The 14,722-nt window shown below is 40.5% G+C and overlaps 1 protein-coding gene across 4 annotated transcripts in view; it reads right to left on the reverse strand.

Moving 5' to 3' along the window:
* Nucleotides 1-799: 799 nt before the first annotated feature.
* Nucleotides 800-14,722, reverse strand: part of LOC116941911 (uncharacterized) — a 30,364-nt gene continuing 16,441 nt past the window's right edge. For 3 of the 4 annotated variants that reach the window (XM_076066817.1, XM_076066815.1, XM_076066818.1), the window contains 6 exons: nt 9,921-10,070; nt 8,484-8,651; nt 8,075-8,144; nt 6,723-6,869; nt 3,319-3,472; nt 2,516-2,620 (listed from right to left, as the gene is read on the reverse strand). In XM_076066817.1, the coding sequence (XP_075922932.1) occupies nt 3,366-3,472; nt 6,723-6,869; nt 8,075-8,144; nt 8,484-8,651; nt 9,921-10,070 (642 nt within the window). In that variant the 3' untranslated portion in view covers nt 2,516-2,620; nt 3,319-3,365. Of the gene's footprint in view, nt 939-2,515; nt 2,621-3,318; nt 3,473-6,722; nt 6,870-8,074; nt 8,145-8,483; nt 8,652-9,920; nt 10,071-14,722 lie in introns of those variants that run through there. The other variant, XM_076066819.1, reaches the window with a different exon arrangement.

Here is a 14,722-nt window from a genome sequence, read left to right on the forward strand (position 1 = left end):
ACTGTCACTTCAGAGTTTCATTTGAAATGAAGTATTTTTAGCACAAAGACGCTGTGTTCCTTGTTTACACAATTCGTGTGTTCCAGTTCGATCGAAAACCAAAATGAAGCCTTTAGCACTTCGATGCCAAACTGCTAGCAGATTATTTATGTAAGGGGAAAAAAACATGGGAGCTTCAACCTATAAATACGAAATACTAAACTGATGTACTCCTATTCCTCCAAAAATAAACTTTTCCAAGTATTTATATAGCTATTAAGCACAATTGATGGTGCAGAGGACAGTTCAACATATGGACCAATCACGTCATAGTGTTTTTCCCTTAACCGTGAATTATCTCTGTTGTGCCTATTACGTAATATTTTTCTTTCAGCTTTAACTTTGCAACCAGTCAACAAGAAATGAGAAAGCATAACTGTTTGAATGTTAAATGGCAACCATGAACAATAACTATGTGCCTCTTGTTTTAATACAAATACAAGAAATAAACGAATACTGTAATCCCTTTTAAATGTAAATGTGTGATATGAGCGTACACCAAAACCAGCACTTTTTACATATAGACACATTTAGCATAAAGATTCTCAAACACCAGCCTTCATGCCTCTTTATATACAATTTTTAATGTTTACAACCAATTTAGCATGCAGTGATAGATGATATATTTAATACTTCTTCGAATATGAAAACCTGGACCATGAAGGCACGAGTAATAGAATTTGAGCATCATTAGTATTGTACATTCTATATATAACAGGAAAATGAAGATGTTCATGTCATATATTACTTTCAGATGGTATTCAAAATATGGTGAGATTGCATCGTCAGATAAGCACTCGCATCTGGGCAATGAATATTATTTTCGGATGGCATCAGAATTGCGAGGGATATGGAAGAGGCTCTCCTCAGCTTGCTGGTTTCACCAGAGGGAGATACCACTGCACGAGGAAACAGACAAAAACATGACCTTTAATACAAATATATATGCAATGTCTCCAAATATACAAAATGTGAAATACCATGTAAAAACACATCGGTAAACATAATTATTGTCCAAAGTTTTACATGAACACCAATTGTTACAAAACCAATGTGGTTTTTAGAAACCGAATCAGTTTATACATTTTAAAAAAATGATAGCGTATAAAGAGCAAGTATTCTTCAGCAAAAGCCCTTCACAACACCAGAGGCCCTCTGTTAGATTTATAGCAGTGGAAGTTGATGTCAACGAACGCCCATGTGCACAGGCAGAGGCCAGGACAAGCAACACAAACACCACTTCTCTCCAGACGGTTAATTTTCACAGCATTTCAGCTCCTATACGGCTGCTTTGGCATCCACAGCCTCAATAAACAAATCTTTTGCACATTTTGTTACGGTGATGCTCTTGGGCATCGTTCATCGTCCTCTGTGTAACGATTTGGAACCTTCGGCATACAAAAACAAAGGAAGTAATAGCATTGTGATGTGTACGGGACTGTGTATATTTGAATGAATAATCTCAGTTATATCAGTTTCTCATATTAGTTTACAAATAAATACATTGAGTATAGTTGTTGGTCAAGAGCTTGTTTACCAATTTCCTCTTAAAATTTGAATAATCATTTACAGCCCTTTGTCAATTCACTGCTGGATGAAGGCCTCCCTATATGTTACTGGTCATGGGGGTTGTTTGACCATACTTCACCACGCTGGTCAGTGCAGGTTGTTGAAGAGAAGGGGCAGGGCAGTTAAAATATCACCACTGATGTTCTCAGTGGCCGGGAGTTCGTGAAAGGGTCGCTGGGCTTATAACATATCGCGCTAACAGCCTGGATTTGCTTGTTGTAAAAACAGTATTAATTTAAAAAAATGTTTAATGTTTTCGCGTGTAAACAATATGCAGAAAATAATATTTGTACGAATTGCCTTTAAATCAATTAACATCATCATGATCAATTATATGACATCTTAAGATGTAATTATTCCTCTGCATGCAATCCCTCGATACTGAGCCAGAGAATGAACTGCTTAAACGAGTGCAACTGTCGTGGGAAACCGTTAACCATTTTGAGACAATTCGCCTACATTTATCAGACTGTATTCATGCCAATTCATTGCTTGATTCATCGTGCATAGCCAGCGAAGGACCGTTGCACCAAACGCGTGATCTATTGCGACAGCATTCGTATAAACTGCTCTTGTTGCCATATGCCGGCGTCTCGAGTCATTTGTTTGATCCACGGATCATAGGGAGGGGAGGGGGGGGCAAACCACGGGGAAAGCGGAATTCCGTTGAGGGTCACAGTTCACTTGGAACGTCGACCGCCAACTGAAGTTGCGCAATTTGCTGGAGTTTGCACATCAAGACGGGGCGACGTGTCCATAAAATTACAGCCGTCTCCCTCGAACTAAGCTCTCAATCGCTAGGAGACTGGTCGCAGATGCAACGGTGACATTTCTGACGAAGCTGAACCATCACATGCCAATGTTACAATCTTTAACCGGCACAGTTTGATTGTATGCTCACACTTGCCTCCGTGTCCATGCCTGCAGCAATCCGTCCCTGAGTGTCAAACGGAGGCTTGAGGTACCCGTGGAAATGCGATCGCACCAGCTGATGGAATGTAGGCACGCAGGCCTGCATTTGCAGGCCGCGTGGCACAAGCGGCAGCCACATCGGCAAATTTTAGGAAAAGAACATGATTAGAAATTGGAAACTGATTCTAAATTCATGCTGATAATATAAAAATAAAGCATTTTCAATACACATTTTTTTTAAATTAGTAATTGTTTGAAGAGTTTTATAGACTTTCAAAAGGAATTGTGTAGAACCTTACACTATGGTGTTATGGTAAGCGGTGCATATACCTTGTATTCTTGAATTGAATATACATTTCTCAGCTTTCCAAACGGAATGTCGGGTTATAAAGAGGTGTTGTTTATTTAAACAGATGAGGTCCCACAGAGACTTTTAAAATGTTTTACAATGAAGATCCTAGTTACCATGCGGGTGATATAAATTTACTGAATGCAAGACATTTTCCAATATGGGGTTTGGCATACAGCAAAGGCACACAAATGTGTATTCAACAAATATTACTGATGCAGCAGAAATCAAGCGAATGTGCAAAATTATGCAATAAAAACACCCTGATATCTGGACCACCAAGCCACTAAATATGTGGAAAATGCACTGCTCGCCACTAGTTGAAATGATGTAAGAGTTTATTGGGCAACGTGCTGTAATTTAGAAATGCGGCCCGGATAAAAGTTCTTCTTTCGTACCGTACATAGACAACCGTGCTAATTGGAGGTGCGTGCAGGTGCCCAGCACACCTCGCTTGCTGCCTTGCAGAGGTAAGTGAACCAACGCAGGCCAGCGGCTACATGCGTGACCTCGTCCTCGTACAGGGTATCCAGAACGAGCACTGACTCCGAGTCGCCCTGCGCCGCGAACCGCGCCCGCGTCTGTGGGTGAACGTCCAGCCCTCTGCACGAGGCACAGAGTGGAAGGCATGGCTCCATTGGATACGACAGACTGCTTAAGCAAGTGGGTGTCTCTGTGATTACATGAGTAATGGGGTGGCAGTTCATTTCGTTGGTAACCATTGGACCAAAACTCCTGCAGTGAGGGTCAGTCTATTTTTTTTATAGGTAACGGCCAAGGTGCAGCCCTGCAATTACTTGCTCATGCTGCTGTTGGAGGAAGAGTTTCCATTAGAGGGGGCTTTCGAGAGTATTTGACCTACTCTTCCGATGCTACCTACTCTTACTGGAAGAGATGGTGAGGGGGGGGCGACAGCCACACATTACTCAACTACACACGGCCTGACGTTTGACCAACCAGTGCCGGGAGATTGAACTGGCGACCTCTGGATTGCAAGTCCAGTGCGCCAACCATTGCACCATGGTAGCGGCCCCACCCCCCCGCTGTATATATATAGTTTGTAAACTTGAACGGTACTGATACGTATCATGTAAAGTGAGTGGTAAACCTGTTATTCTCCACCGAAAACCGCCATAAAAGCATTCTTTTTTGGCGAGAAACAGTTTTCTTTCAAATAATAGTGGTGGCAGGCATCTGAGGTAGTAGTGTCTAAAATGAAATTTCATTGTATGGAACCAAATCGATATTTTTATTCGTAGTTGTTGCGTTAAAGATAATCTTACACAGCTTTCCTGTTCCATAAAACTATTAACGACAAAATGTGGTAGAATGTTATCAAACTCAAAGTAAGTGAGAAACAGAGACTGAACCAGCATTTTGCGAGCTTAAATTATGAGTTCACAATGTTTTGTTTTATTTTTATATAGAGTCGTTCATGCAAATTGAATCTACAGCCCTACTCTTTGGTTCTTTCGGTAAAGTCACGTAGGCAGTCACGAAAGCTTCAAATCAAGATTCTACAGCCCTCTATATATTAAGGCCAAATTAATGAGTTTTTATACATGTATGAATGTTGAACTTCTTTCGCACCGGGGAAAGGACAACAAACTAAACACAAAACGCAGTTATAAATGAATTAGCTTTCAATCTATATTTAAAAGTGCATAGCTCCAATGGCTTCCTAATATCGAAAGGAAGAGCGTTCCCGACGGCCGTAGAAGCAGCATCTGAAAGCGCGCGATGCAGTCACCATCTTCGTCCGATAGTTATCCAAAAGCCACTGCTGCGACCATGACTGGCATTCGCATAGTGGTTTATGCTCCTTGACGAGATCCGCAAGGTATTGTGGATGCATGTCAGATGAACATGGAGCACCGGAGATATCCGATGAGTGCGAGGGAAGGAAATGCTCGATTAAAAAGGGGTAGATGATGGATGGACCGAGTCTGCAATAACCACAAGTACTTGTGGCAAAATATGCAAAAAAAACATGCTCGGATAATATATGCATTGTCTTTAAAAATGATTGCCGAAACTGGCCAAAAAAAAGGGTCCCATAGATATGTTTCACAACATTTGTGCAAAGCACCAAACCCTGGATTACAGGTGTGCAGAGCCACCATTGGGTTTGCCCACCACCAAACCCAAAAGCAATAAAAATTGCATCATATCAAAACGAGTCAGGGCCAAGTCGACCGGAACAAAGTAGTAAATAAAAAAATGTCATCCTTAAAAAGTGGTATTTTTAGCTTCAGTCTGCCTTTTAACACATTTAACAAAGGTTGCAAGGTGAGCATGATAGATTACGACATAGTATAGACTGTTATACACCATGTCAGAGTGTAACAACCTTTGTGATCGGTGAAATTATAACAATCTGTTGAGAGATTGTACACACAAGCCCCCTAAGTGAAAAGTGGTGTAACCATCAAGTACGTATTGAAGTAATAATTACATTTTTGGCGTTAACAATTTATCACGTTCAATGTTATTTATTTGTTTAAAAAAAATCTAACTTTAATTGCTTAGTTTGGCTGAGCAAATGAACCAAGTGGGTTTTTTTGCACCTCTAAGGACATGTGGTGCACAGACAAGTAAGTTCAATGGAATGAAAAATGATGTAATTACATGATTATGTCATTAAATTTATTTTGTTACAACGTTTTTTACATTATGGTGAAAGAGTATTTGTCTTCCATAAACAATTTACATTATTTGTTGGCATATCAGTTTCCAGCCAGACAGGCACAATGCCATCAATATAAATAATGAGCATTACAAAGCACATATAATGTGTATAATATGTGTAGAGGCGTTCCAGACGTGGGGTTGTTCCTTTTGGGTGTTTATTGAACAAACCAATACACGTGTAGAGAGTCGCCTGGCAAAGGCCCTGATCCTCTGTCGTTATTTTCTTTTAACCTCTTTCTGCATTTCCCTTTCAACTCTCCCGGCCAATCAACCTTCCACCCTTCCTCCCGCTCCCCCCACTCAAATAAGTGGTAGGTGGTCCCATTGACCTCATCCCTTCACCCCTCATGCGAACGTGGGTGGAAATGCTATCTGTGAATTATGCACACATCCAGGGCTTGTTCTGTCAGGCTGTCCTCAATCATTGTTATCGGCATGCGTACCGAAGAACCACTTGGGTGAATCAGGTAATCAACCATTAACGGTCACTCATTGGCAATGCCAAACCATGTGTCCCGATGATGATTAATAATTATTGGTGTGTGTACCTTTGTGAACGAGAGACCTGGAGATTCAGGCGGTTAACTGTGAACTGTTCCTTTGTGTGCTTGGTGCTGGGATGAGCGGGTGAATTATACAATTTTATTCGAGGAGCGTTTTGCAATGACCCTACATTTGTATTGATAAGTGACAGAGGATGGGATCTCCAAAAAAATAAAACACTTTCAGAAATTTACCTCTGCTATTCACCACTGCTACCACATTTAATCTCACCAAATACAATTATAAATCATGCCAAACGCTTTAACTTCATATTCAGCAATAACTACAATTGAGATATTAAACATTACATCAAATGTTTAAATATATCATTGTAGATGTGCAACTATGACCGCCCGCATTAGTAACACCCCAGCATATGGAAACCATCAAACACGTTCATATAGCATCAGGCATTGTGTATGTGGTGTCTATTCCTTCCCGAGTGATTCTCAAACGCATTGTTCGAGTAAAGAAAACACTTGTGGGCGCGTACGGATGAAGGGACTCCTTTATACGTGACTGCTCGCACGCTAAAAGGGGCCTCGCGGCGTGACAACACGCTTCCTGCCGGAGGAAATCGGCAGTAATTTGCGCAATTTGTCACCGCGCAAAAACCGACCTGGCCTCGTGAACCATGTGGACGACCATGAGGCGGGCACGCAGATCGCGGGACGTCTCCCTCGCCGACTGCCACAGACCTGCGGGATGTCTCCCTCGCCGACTGCCACAGACCTGCGGGATGTCTCCCTCGCCGACTGCCACAGACCTGCAGTGCGTAAGACACGCGTGCCATTAACGCCACGCATCCTACCTCTGGTGCCCCCCCCACCCACCCACCCCTCCAACATCCTTTATTTCATTTTTTTTTTCCCTGTGGTTTGATGGACAAAAAAATTATACAAGGGAATAAGTGACTTGAGCTCTCGAGCACGTGCCGTCAGAAACATGTCAACGGTATGACGCTGGCCACGGGGTTATTTAAACAAGCCAAGTGTTACTTATTTTGCTTAGCAGACTAAACTTCTGTGCCGTCTTTGTGTCGTTTGTTTTTTTTTCTCTCAGCAGGTTTTCTGTTACAATCGCTCTGCACCAACAGTTGTTTCGTATTCAGCACAGCAGGAGAACCACCACAAGCCTGCGGGATGATTAACGGTTGCTCCATCACATCTACCTCATTGAAATTCAATCTGTCAAGCTGCCATCAGTGCACTTGAGTGAGCTTTTAACAAAATATCCATATACTACCCACTTCCGTTCATGTTAAAAATGTAGTTTATGAAAACCATATGAACACATTAAAATATAGAACCAAAATGACACGTATGAGATTAACAATAAAGTGTCGCCCTTTTATCCACTGTTGAATGGAGGCCTTCCCACACCTTCTGGCCATGGGGGGTTGATTAACCATACTTCACCAAACTGGTCAGTGTGGGTTGGTGAAGTAGGGAGGACCAAGGACTGGTTCACATATCACTCGCCACTTATGTTCACTGTGACTGGGAGTCAAAACCCAGGTCGCTGGGTGCACAAAGCAATAAACCACTTAACCCCAACCAAAATAGAATGCTCGATATTCTTTTTACAGTCGTTATAAGGTACTTTTAGAACCGCATTCAATATAAATGTAATAAATTTAGAAAACAGACAACACAATAAAACATTCATAGCACTTATAATTTTGTTTCAGTTTAAAAGTCCCAAAATGTTTACAATGAATGGAGTACAAAAAAGCATTGGATATTTATTCTGAGTTAAGAATATGACACCCAGCTAAATGTCATAAAATCAGGGTATGCAAGTTGTGAAAGGTAACACTTGCATAGCATTGTCAAATTAAGCCGAGTGCAACTCCTTCCCAACCAACGACTTCTGCACACCACTCGATTTCCTCTGAGAATAAGCACTCACAATTCTTTATATTGTAAAATTTACAGATTTACAGTTGGTTTACTGGATTTCCGCACTTACCATTGTGCACTGGCAAGGCTCCAAAATGGCTCCCTAATGCCCTGATTCGGGTTTCCAGAAGTTTGAAATGCTCAACAAAGAAGAGACAAAAGAGCATTCGAACAATAATTATCTCCTGAGACATAAACAGTTGTACACAATCATATTTTAAAGAACACGTGCTATTTTTTTTGGAGCAAAGGACAATGCAATATTTCAGATTTTACAAGAATGAGAATTAACTGGCACATACTTTCTCATACATGGTTCCAATAAATAATTCTTAAAAACAATCCATCATGTGTTTAAAAATATATAAACGAGGAAGCTTGTAATTATCAGACAAAACATTAATCTAATTGGCTTCATTTTACAAACTAATGTAATGGTGCAATTTATAAGCAGAGTATAGTAAATGTGGTGACCTTACTTTGGCCTCGTCCCCAGCCACCTTGACAAAATCGCTGAAGAACTGACGAGGCAAAGGTGTCTCATCAGGGGTGCGTACGTCTGAGAATCTTGCAATGATGTCCCAGGACAGGTCTATGGCCCACTGCTCAATGTTGGCAAGAGAGTGCAGGAGAGCAATGCGGCTGCCCTGCACCCAAGATTATGTTACTCGTCAGCATCATGACCACCATCCTCAACATCATTATTGCCGTACACAGCAACCATTTGACTTTCCATCAGAACACATTAGCACGGTTGGCTACGTACGGTGCGAAAGAAATTAAACATATATACAAATATTTTTCCATTTATTAAATTACTTTCAACTGTGCAATCAGCAATAATCAAATCTGAAATGTAGAATGACAATGCATCCTCTGTGTCAGAGAACAGGCAGCAAAATATATCTTTCAGAGAGCTTCTGAACATATCCTTCAAGTTGACTTGTTATGCTTTACACAGCAGGGGGTGTACTTTCCCACACACTCTGCCAATAGGTTGTCACGTGGAAAAGTGTAAATTGTTATTCTTGGATCTAGGATTTAGACAAATCAAGTGCAATATGAAATTTACTGGCAGTTTTTTTTGTGCAGTCATCGGTGACCGGGCTGAGAACATCAACTTGCTACGCTTGAAAATGCCATCATATCATGGGCAGGGCATCCAGATTCACACCTAGAATCTCAGCAGTGCCAGCGAAGCACTCCGAGCCACCCAGCCACCTGCCACAGGTACACGTTATTCACATATGAAGGTGGCAAAGTTGAAGGCGAGCAAATATATATTATATACATTACCATGAGGTTAATGTCCGTAACTAAATTTGTATGAATCTTCGGTTCTGTTCCATGACAAATAACAAGACATCCTGACTGGATGTATTACTTTATATAGTAAAGTATAAAAAAAGAGCTTTGCTTCGTAGCAGTTCAGTAGAAATATACCAAAGAACCAAGCCCTCCACAATTAACTTAATTTCAACTATTTGTTTGTAATGTCAATTTAATGGGGTTTTTTTATCCAAATGTCCACTACACTGTGAAAGAGACATGCCATCATATATGTATGATAGCATGCTAATCGGAGGTGCAGGGGAATGACAAACTAAACAAAAAACATTTCTAAAGAAATTAGTTTTCAATCTAGATTTAAAAGTGCATAGCTCCAGTGGCTTTCTATGATCGGAAAAGGCGTTCCAGACGGCCGCAGAAGCACATGTGAAAGCGCGCGATGCGGTGGCCGTCTTTGTTCAATGGCCAGCCAAAAGCCGCTGCGAGGATGACCGGAGTTTGTGTGATGGTTTATGCTTCTTGACGAGATCAGCAAGGTATTGTGGTACATTTGTGGCAAGCACATGATAAGCAAGCATCAGAACTGCAGCCAATGTCCTAAACGGTGATGATTTTGTTCTATATACCAGAGTGCCTCCCTTGCCACGCTTGATACGTCCGGGTTCCAGGACCGCCAAATCTGCTGCACGGGGTGGCTGATCTGGGGGCATCCAGCAGCCCACTGCCTCCACCTCCCCAGCCTCCCACCTCCGCTGCACCTCTAAAGTTAACTGCACCTGCAGTACACCCCGGTACGGACACACAGCGGTGGCAACCAAAGTCATCCCTGAAAAAATCGACTGCTAAACATGCGCCCACAAGACTAGCTGCTGTGAACGGAGAGCAGGTGCTCCGCGCTCCTTCTCGGTAAACGTGTGAAGATCAATTTCGGGCTAAGTAGCGGTGGAAATGAGGACTGGAGTTTGGGAGACTTGGCATGAAGCCAAGTTCCTCTCGCCGTCTCGATGATGATGTCTTTATTTTCACTCCTCACCTTAAGAGTCAAAAACCAGGACCAAAATCTGCAATGCGTCATTAATGCAGGATTTTGGACAGTAAGGTTTACTCCCAAATGCATTTACATTAAATGGTCGAAATACATGAACGACTTAATACGAGAACCAAAAGTTGCGTTTGCACATATTGAAAGTAGTTTTTTTGTCTTTTTCCACGATATTTTTTCTCGAGATCGAGTCCTCTCTTCTTCTACCATCTAAACGCACAGTATCTTTTCATACTTAACAATTAGTGGATACATCATTAATTAAAAAAAAACGGTGTTTAAAAACAGTTTTTTTTTGTTGTAGCATACACGAGTGCCGGGGCTTGCTGTAGGTTATCCTCATCAGTGTAGTGCTAGAAAAAAAAACATCTGGCTGCAGGGGAAAAGCTGTATATTATTTACTGCAATGTACATTATCAATTAATGTGCATAAAAATTCCCCAACAACAGGTGCGGCCACAGAGAGGTAACCGAAAACATTGTTTTATTATTTTGTGGCCGGCAATATTTTTTTCTGTGAATGAAGCCTGAGGCAGCCCCTTCCTAGACAAACCCAAGGCATGACTGTATTCATTAAGCTCTTATACGCTTTAGGTACATTACAGCTTTTAGTCTCAAATTTCCAAGGTAATTTCCTGAATTGTGACTATACCCAGAAGTACAAATTTCATACCATCTTAATAAATCTTTTTTAAAAAAAACATAATTGTTTGCTAATGGATTTATGTAATGAATAACTGAGTTCAAAACTATGTGGAAACTTCTTAGTGTCCATACGATGCTCAATTAAACACGTACAAATTTGTAACCAGCAGTCGAGAATAAAGGAGGCTAAGTCACATACACCATTACTATCGGTCAGAAAAATGTAAGTTTAAATAGGTTGCCATGTAAGAATGATTTTCTTTCCATGCAATATGTAAGCTCACAAACGAATCTGGAGCCAGGAGACGACTGGCAGGTGAATTGTTTTAATAATGTGCATCTTGGGATGAATGCTGGTAAATTAGAGCTTGCCAATTATAATTTTTATACATGTATAAAACATTTTCAGTTTAAGAAGGTAAACCATACTCTGCTTTCTAGCATCTAAGAGTACAGGTCTAATATATCCACCAAATCATATTGGATACCATTTGAGCTACACTTTCAACAACACTGATCTAGCTCAATATCCAACAGCGACAAGTGAAGTTGAGTCGTGGTGGATCACTGACGGCTTTCCCTGGACCACCAGACTTGCAAATCTCTCGCAACAGGTTAAGTAAACTCAGCTCTGCCAAAAGAAAATAAGTTTCAAACTTAATACAAACAAAAATTCATAATTTTGCTGCCATGCATTTAGAAGATATTTTTCTTGGAAGAGAGAAAAAGCCCAGTAGCTTTCAGTTCACATTTTTGAGCAATAGAAATTCCTTACAATAATTTTTTTCCTGACTTCCAAAGCCAAGCTGATGGAAGAATATGGGCAATATTAACAATTAATCTATGTTCTTGGTTCTTTCGGTAAAGTCACGTTATATATTTTATTATTTTATTGTTTCCCTTCAATGTGACTTTACCGAAAGAACCAAGAATATGAATCACTGCAGTCGCGAAAGCTTTAAATCAAAATTTAATTCATCTATGGTTTAACCTTTAGGTAAGTTAAAAACGATATACAAGTAAATTTGCAAATTCCCTACCAACGTTCTTCGTGATAGTTTTAGAAAGTTAAATTGATTTAAAATGCTGCCACAATATATTCAAATAAGCTTATAAACGTTATAGAATAAATGTTAATTCTTACAAAACTTAATTAATGTCCAGGTCAATGTGTTTTGGCGACATTTTGCCAATACATATTTCCTTTTAAGGCAGTATTATTGACAAATGTGATTTTTTAAAATGTTTTTTAAGCAATCAAAAACTATAGTGAGGCTGAGATTTAAAATGCACTTTCAATTTATATTTTATAAACACTGCAGTCAACTCTCGATTATATTAATTAATGGGGTAGTGACGGTACAGTTAAAAATAAAAAGACAGATCACGAAAAACATAAGACGTAAATCGGGTGAAATGTGCCATTAGTGCTTACTGATGCAAAGTGTTTGAAGTGTATGGACACAGAACTTATTTCATCATATGTTAAGATAATTAATGGCCTTCTTTGTGCTTCAACACCATTAACTATTATATATATGTTCTGTTTTTCAATGTTCTTTTCATTCACAGCATGTGCACTCATCATTTCTCATCTGTCTTTGGTGAAAATCACCACCTGTATGCTACCCAAGCGATCTACTCGGTTTATTGTGTGTCAAACAATCTTGTGGTGTGGCAGTCTTTTTGTCTGTTAAACAATAATCTATGATGACATTAATTGCCTTCGAGGAGAATTAGACCAAATTTGCCATAGTTCACATATCACAGCTTTAAACAAGCATAATTGAAAACACAAGTGAGTCTGAGTGTCAGTAATTGTTTTTAAACCCATGTGGTTTTTATGCTCAGAGTGATGTTCAAGATATTATCTTTTGCAAAAATGTAATATATCTCCAAGACATCAACACCTTTTCACATTTTAAACACCTCTTATATTTAGCGTATTGTGAGATAAATGTTACTTTTGGGAATTGGTACATTGTAAGTTTCATCAACAACAATAATAATCTCCATATTGTCCACAATACATGATGTTAATTGAAGTTAGACTGCACTGTAAGTTCCCCGGGGCTGAGGTCAGCATTATGTCACTAACGAATTGCATCATTGCAATGATTTTTCCATTCATTTTAACACCTGTGTTCTTCATATATCAACGGAAGAGCCGGAATTTATTTTAGTAATCCATCCATTTTGAGCTCAGGAACTAAACCAAAACATATCCCAAGGACCAGTAATACAATAGCCTAGCAATGTCTAATTAGATTTAATCAATTCCACAAAACGTAGAGCACTTGCACGATCATGGATCCTATTCACGGCCCTATTTGCCGTGACTTTGATTATACATGGCACCTACAGTGAGGGAAAAAAGCATTTGATCCCCTGCTGATTTTGTACGTTTGCCCACTGACAAAAAAATTATCAGACTATAATTTTAATGGTAGGTTTATTTGAACAGTGAGAGACAGAACAAAAAAATACAGAAAAACGCATGTCAACCTTTTTATAAATTGATTTGCATTTGAATGAGGGAAATAAGTATTTGACCCCTCTGCAAAACATGACTTAGTACTTGGTGGCAAAACCCTTGTGGGCAATCACAGAGGTCAGACGTTTCTTGTAGGTGGCCACCAGGTTTGCACACATCTCAGGAGGGATTTTGTCCCACTCCTCTTTGCAGATCTTCTCCAAGTCATTAAGGTTTCGAGGCTGACATTTGGCAACGCGAACCTTCAGCTCCCTCCACAGATTTTCTATGTGTTTAAGGTCTGGAGACTGGCTAGGCCACTCCAGGACCTTAATGTGCTTCTTCTTGAGCCACTCCTTTGTTGCCTTGGCTGTGTGTTTTGGGTCATTGTCATGCTGGAATACCCATCCACGACCAATTTTCAATGCCCTGGCTGAGGGGAGGTTCTCACCCAAGATTTGACGGTACATGGCCCCGTCCATTTGTCCCTTTGATGCGGTGAAGTTGTCCTGTCCCCTTAACAGAAAAACACCCCCAAAGCATAATGTTTCCACCTCCATGTTTGACGGTGGGGATGGCGTTCTTGGGGTCATAGGCAGCATTCCTCCTCCTCCAAACACGGCGAGTTGAGTTGATGCCAAAGAGCTCCATTTTGGTCTCATTTGACCACAACACTTTCACCCAGTTGTCCTCTGAATCATTCAGATGTTCATTAGCAAACTTCAGACAGGCATGTACATGCGTTTTCTTGAGCAGGGGGACATTGCGGGCGCTGCAAGATTTCAGTCCTTCACGGCATAGTGTGTTACCAATTGTTTTCTTGGTGACTATGGTCCCAGCTGCCTTGAAATCATTTACAAGATCCTCCCGTGTAGTTCTGGGCTGATTCCTCACCGTTCTCATGATCATTGCAACTCCACGAGGTGAGATCTTGCATGGAGCCCCAGGCCGAGGGAGATTGAAAGTTCTTTTGTGTTTCTTCCATTTGCGAATAATCGCACCAACAGTTGTCACCTTCTCACCAAGCTGCTTGGCAATGGTCTTGTAGTCCATCAGCCTTGTGTAGGTCTACAATCTTGTCCCTGACATCCTTGTAGAGCTCTTTGGTCTTGGCCATGGTGGAGAGTTTGGAATCTGATTGATTGATTGCTTCTGTGGACAGGTGTATTTTATACAGGTAACAAGCTGAGATTAGGTGCACTCCCTTTAAGAGTGTGCTCCTAATCTCAGCTCATTACCTGTATAAAATACACCTGGGAGCCAGAAAT

The sequence above is a fragment of the Petromyzon marinus genome, chromosome 13 (genome assembly GCF_048934315.1).
Source record: "Petromyzon marinus isolate PM22_M1 ecotype Great Lakes invasive population chromosome 13, UKy_Petmar_22M1.pri1.0, whole genome shotgun sequence".
NCBI classification, from domain to species: domain Eukaryota; kingdom Metazoa; phylum Chordata; class Hyperoartia; order Petromyzontiformes; family Petromyzontidae; genus Petromyzon; species Petromyzon marinus.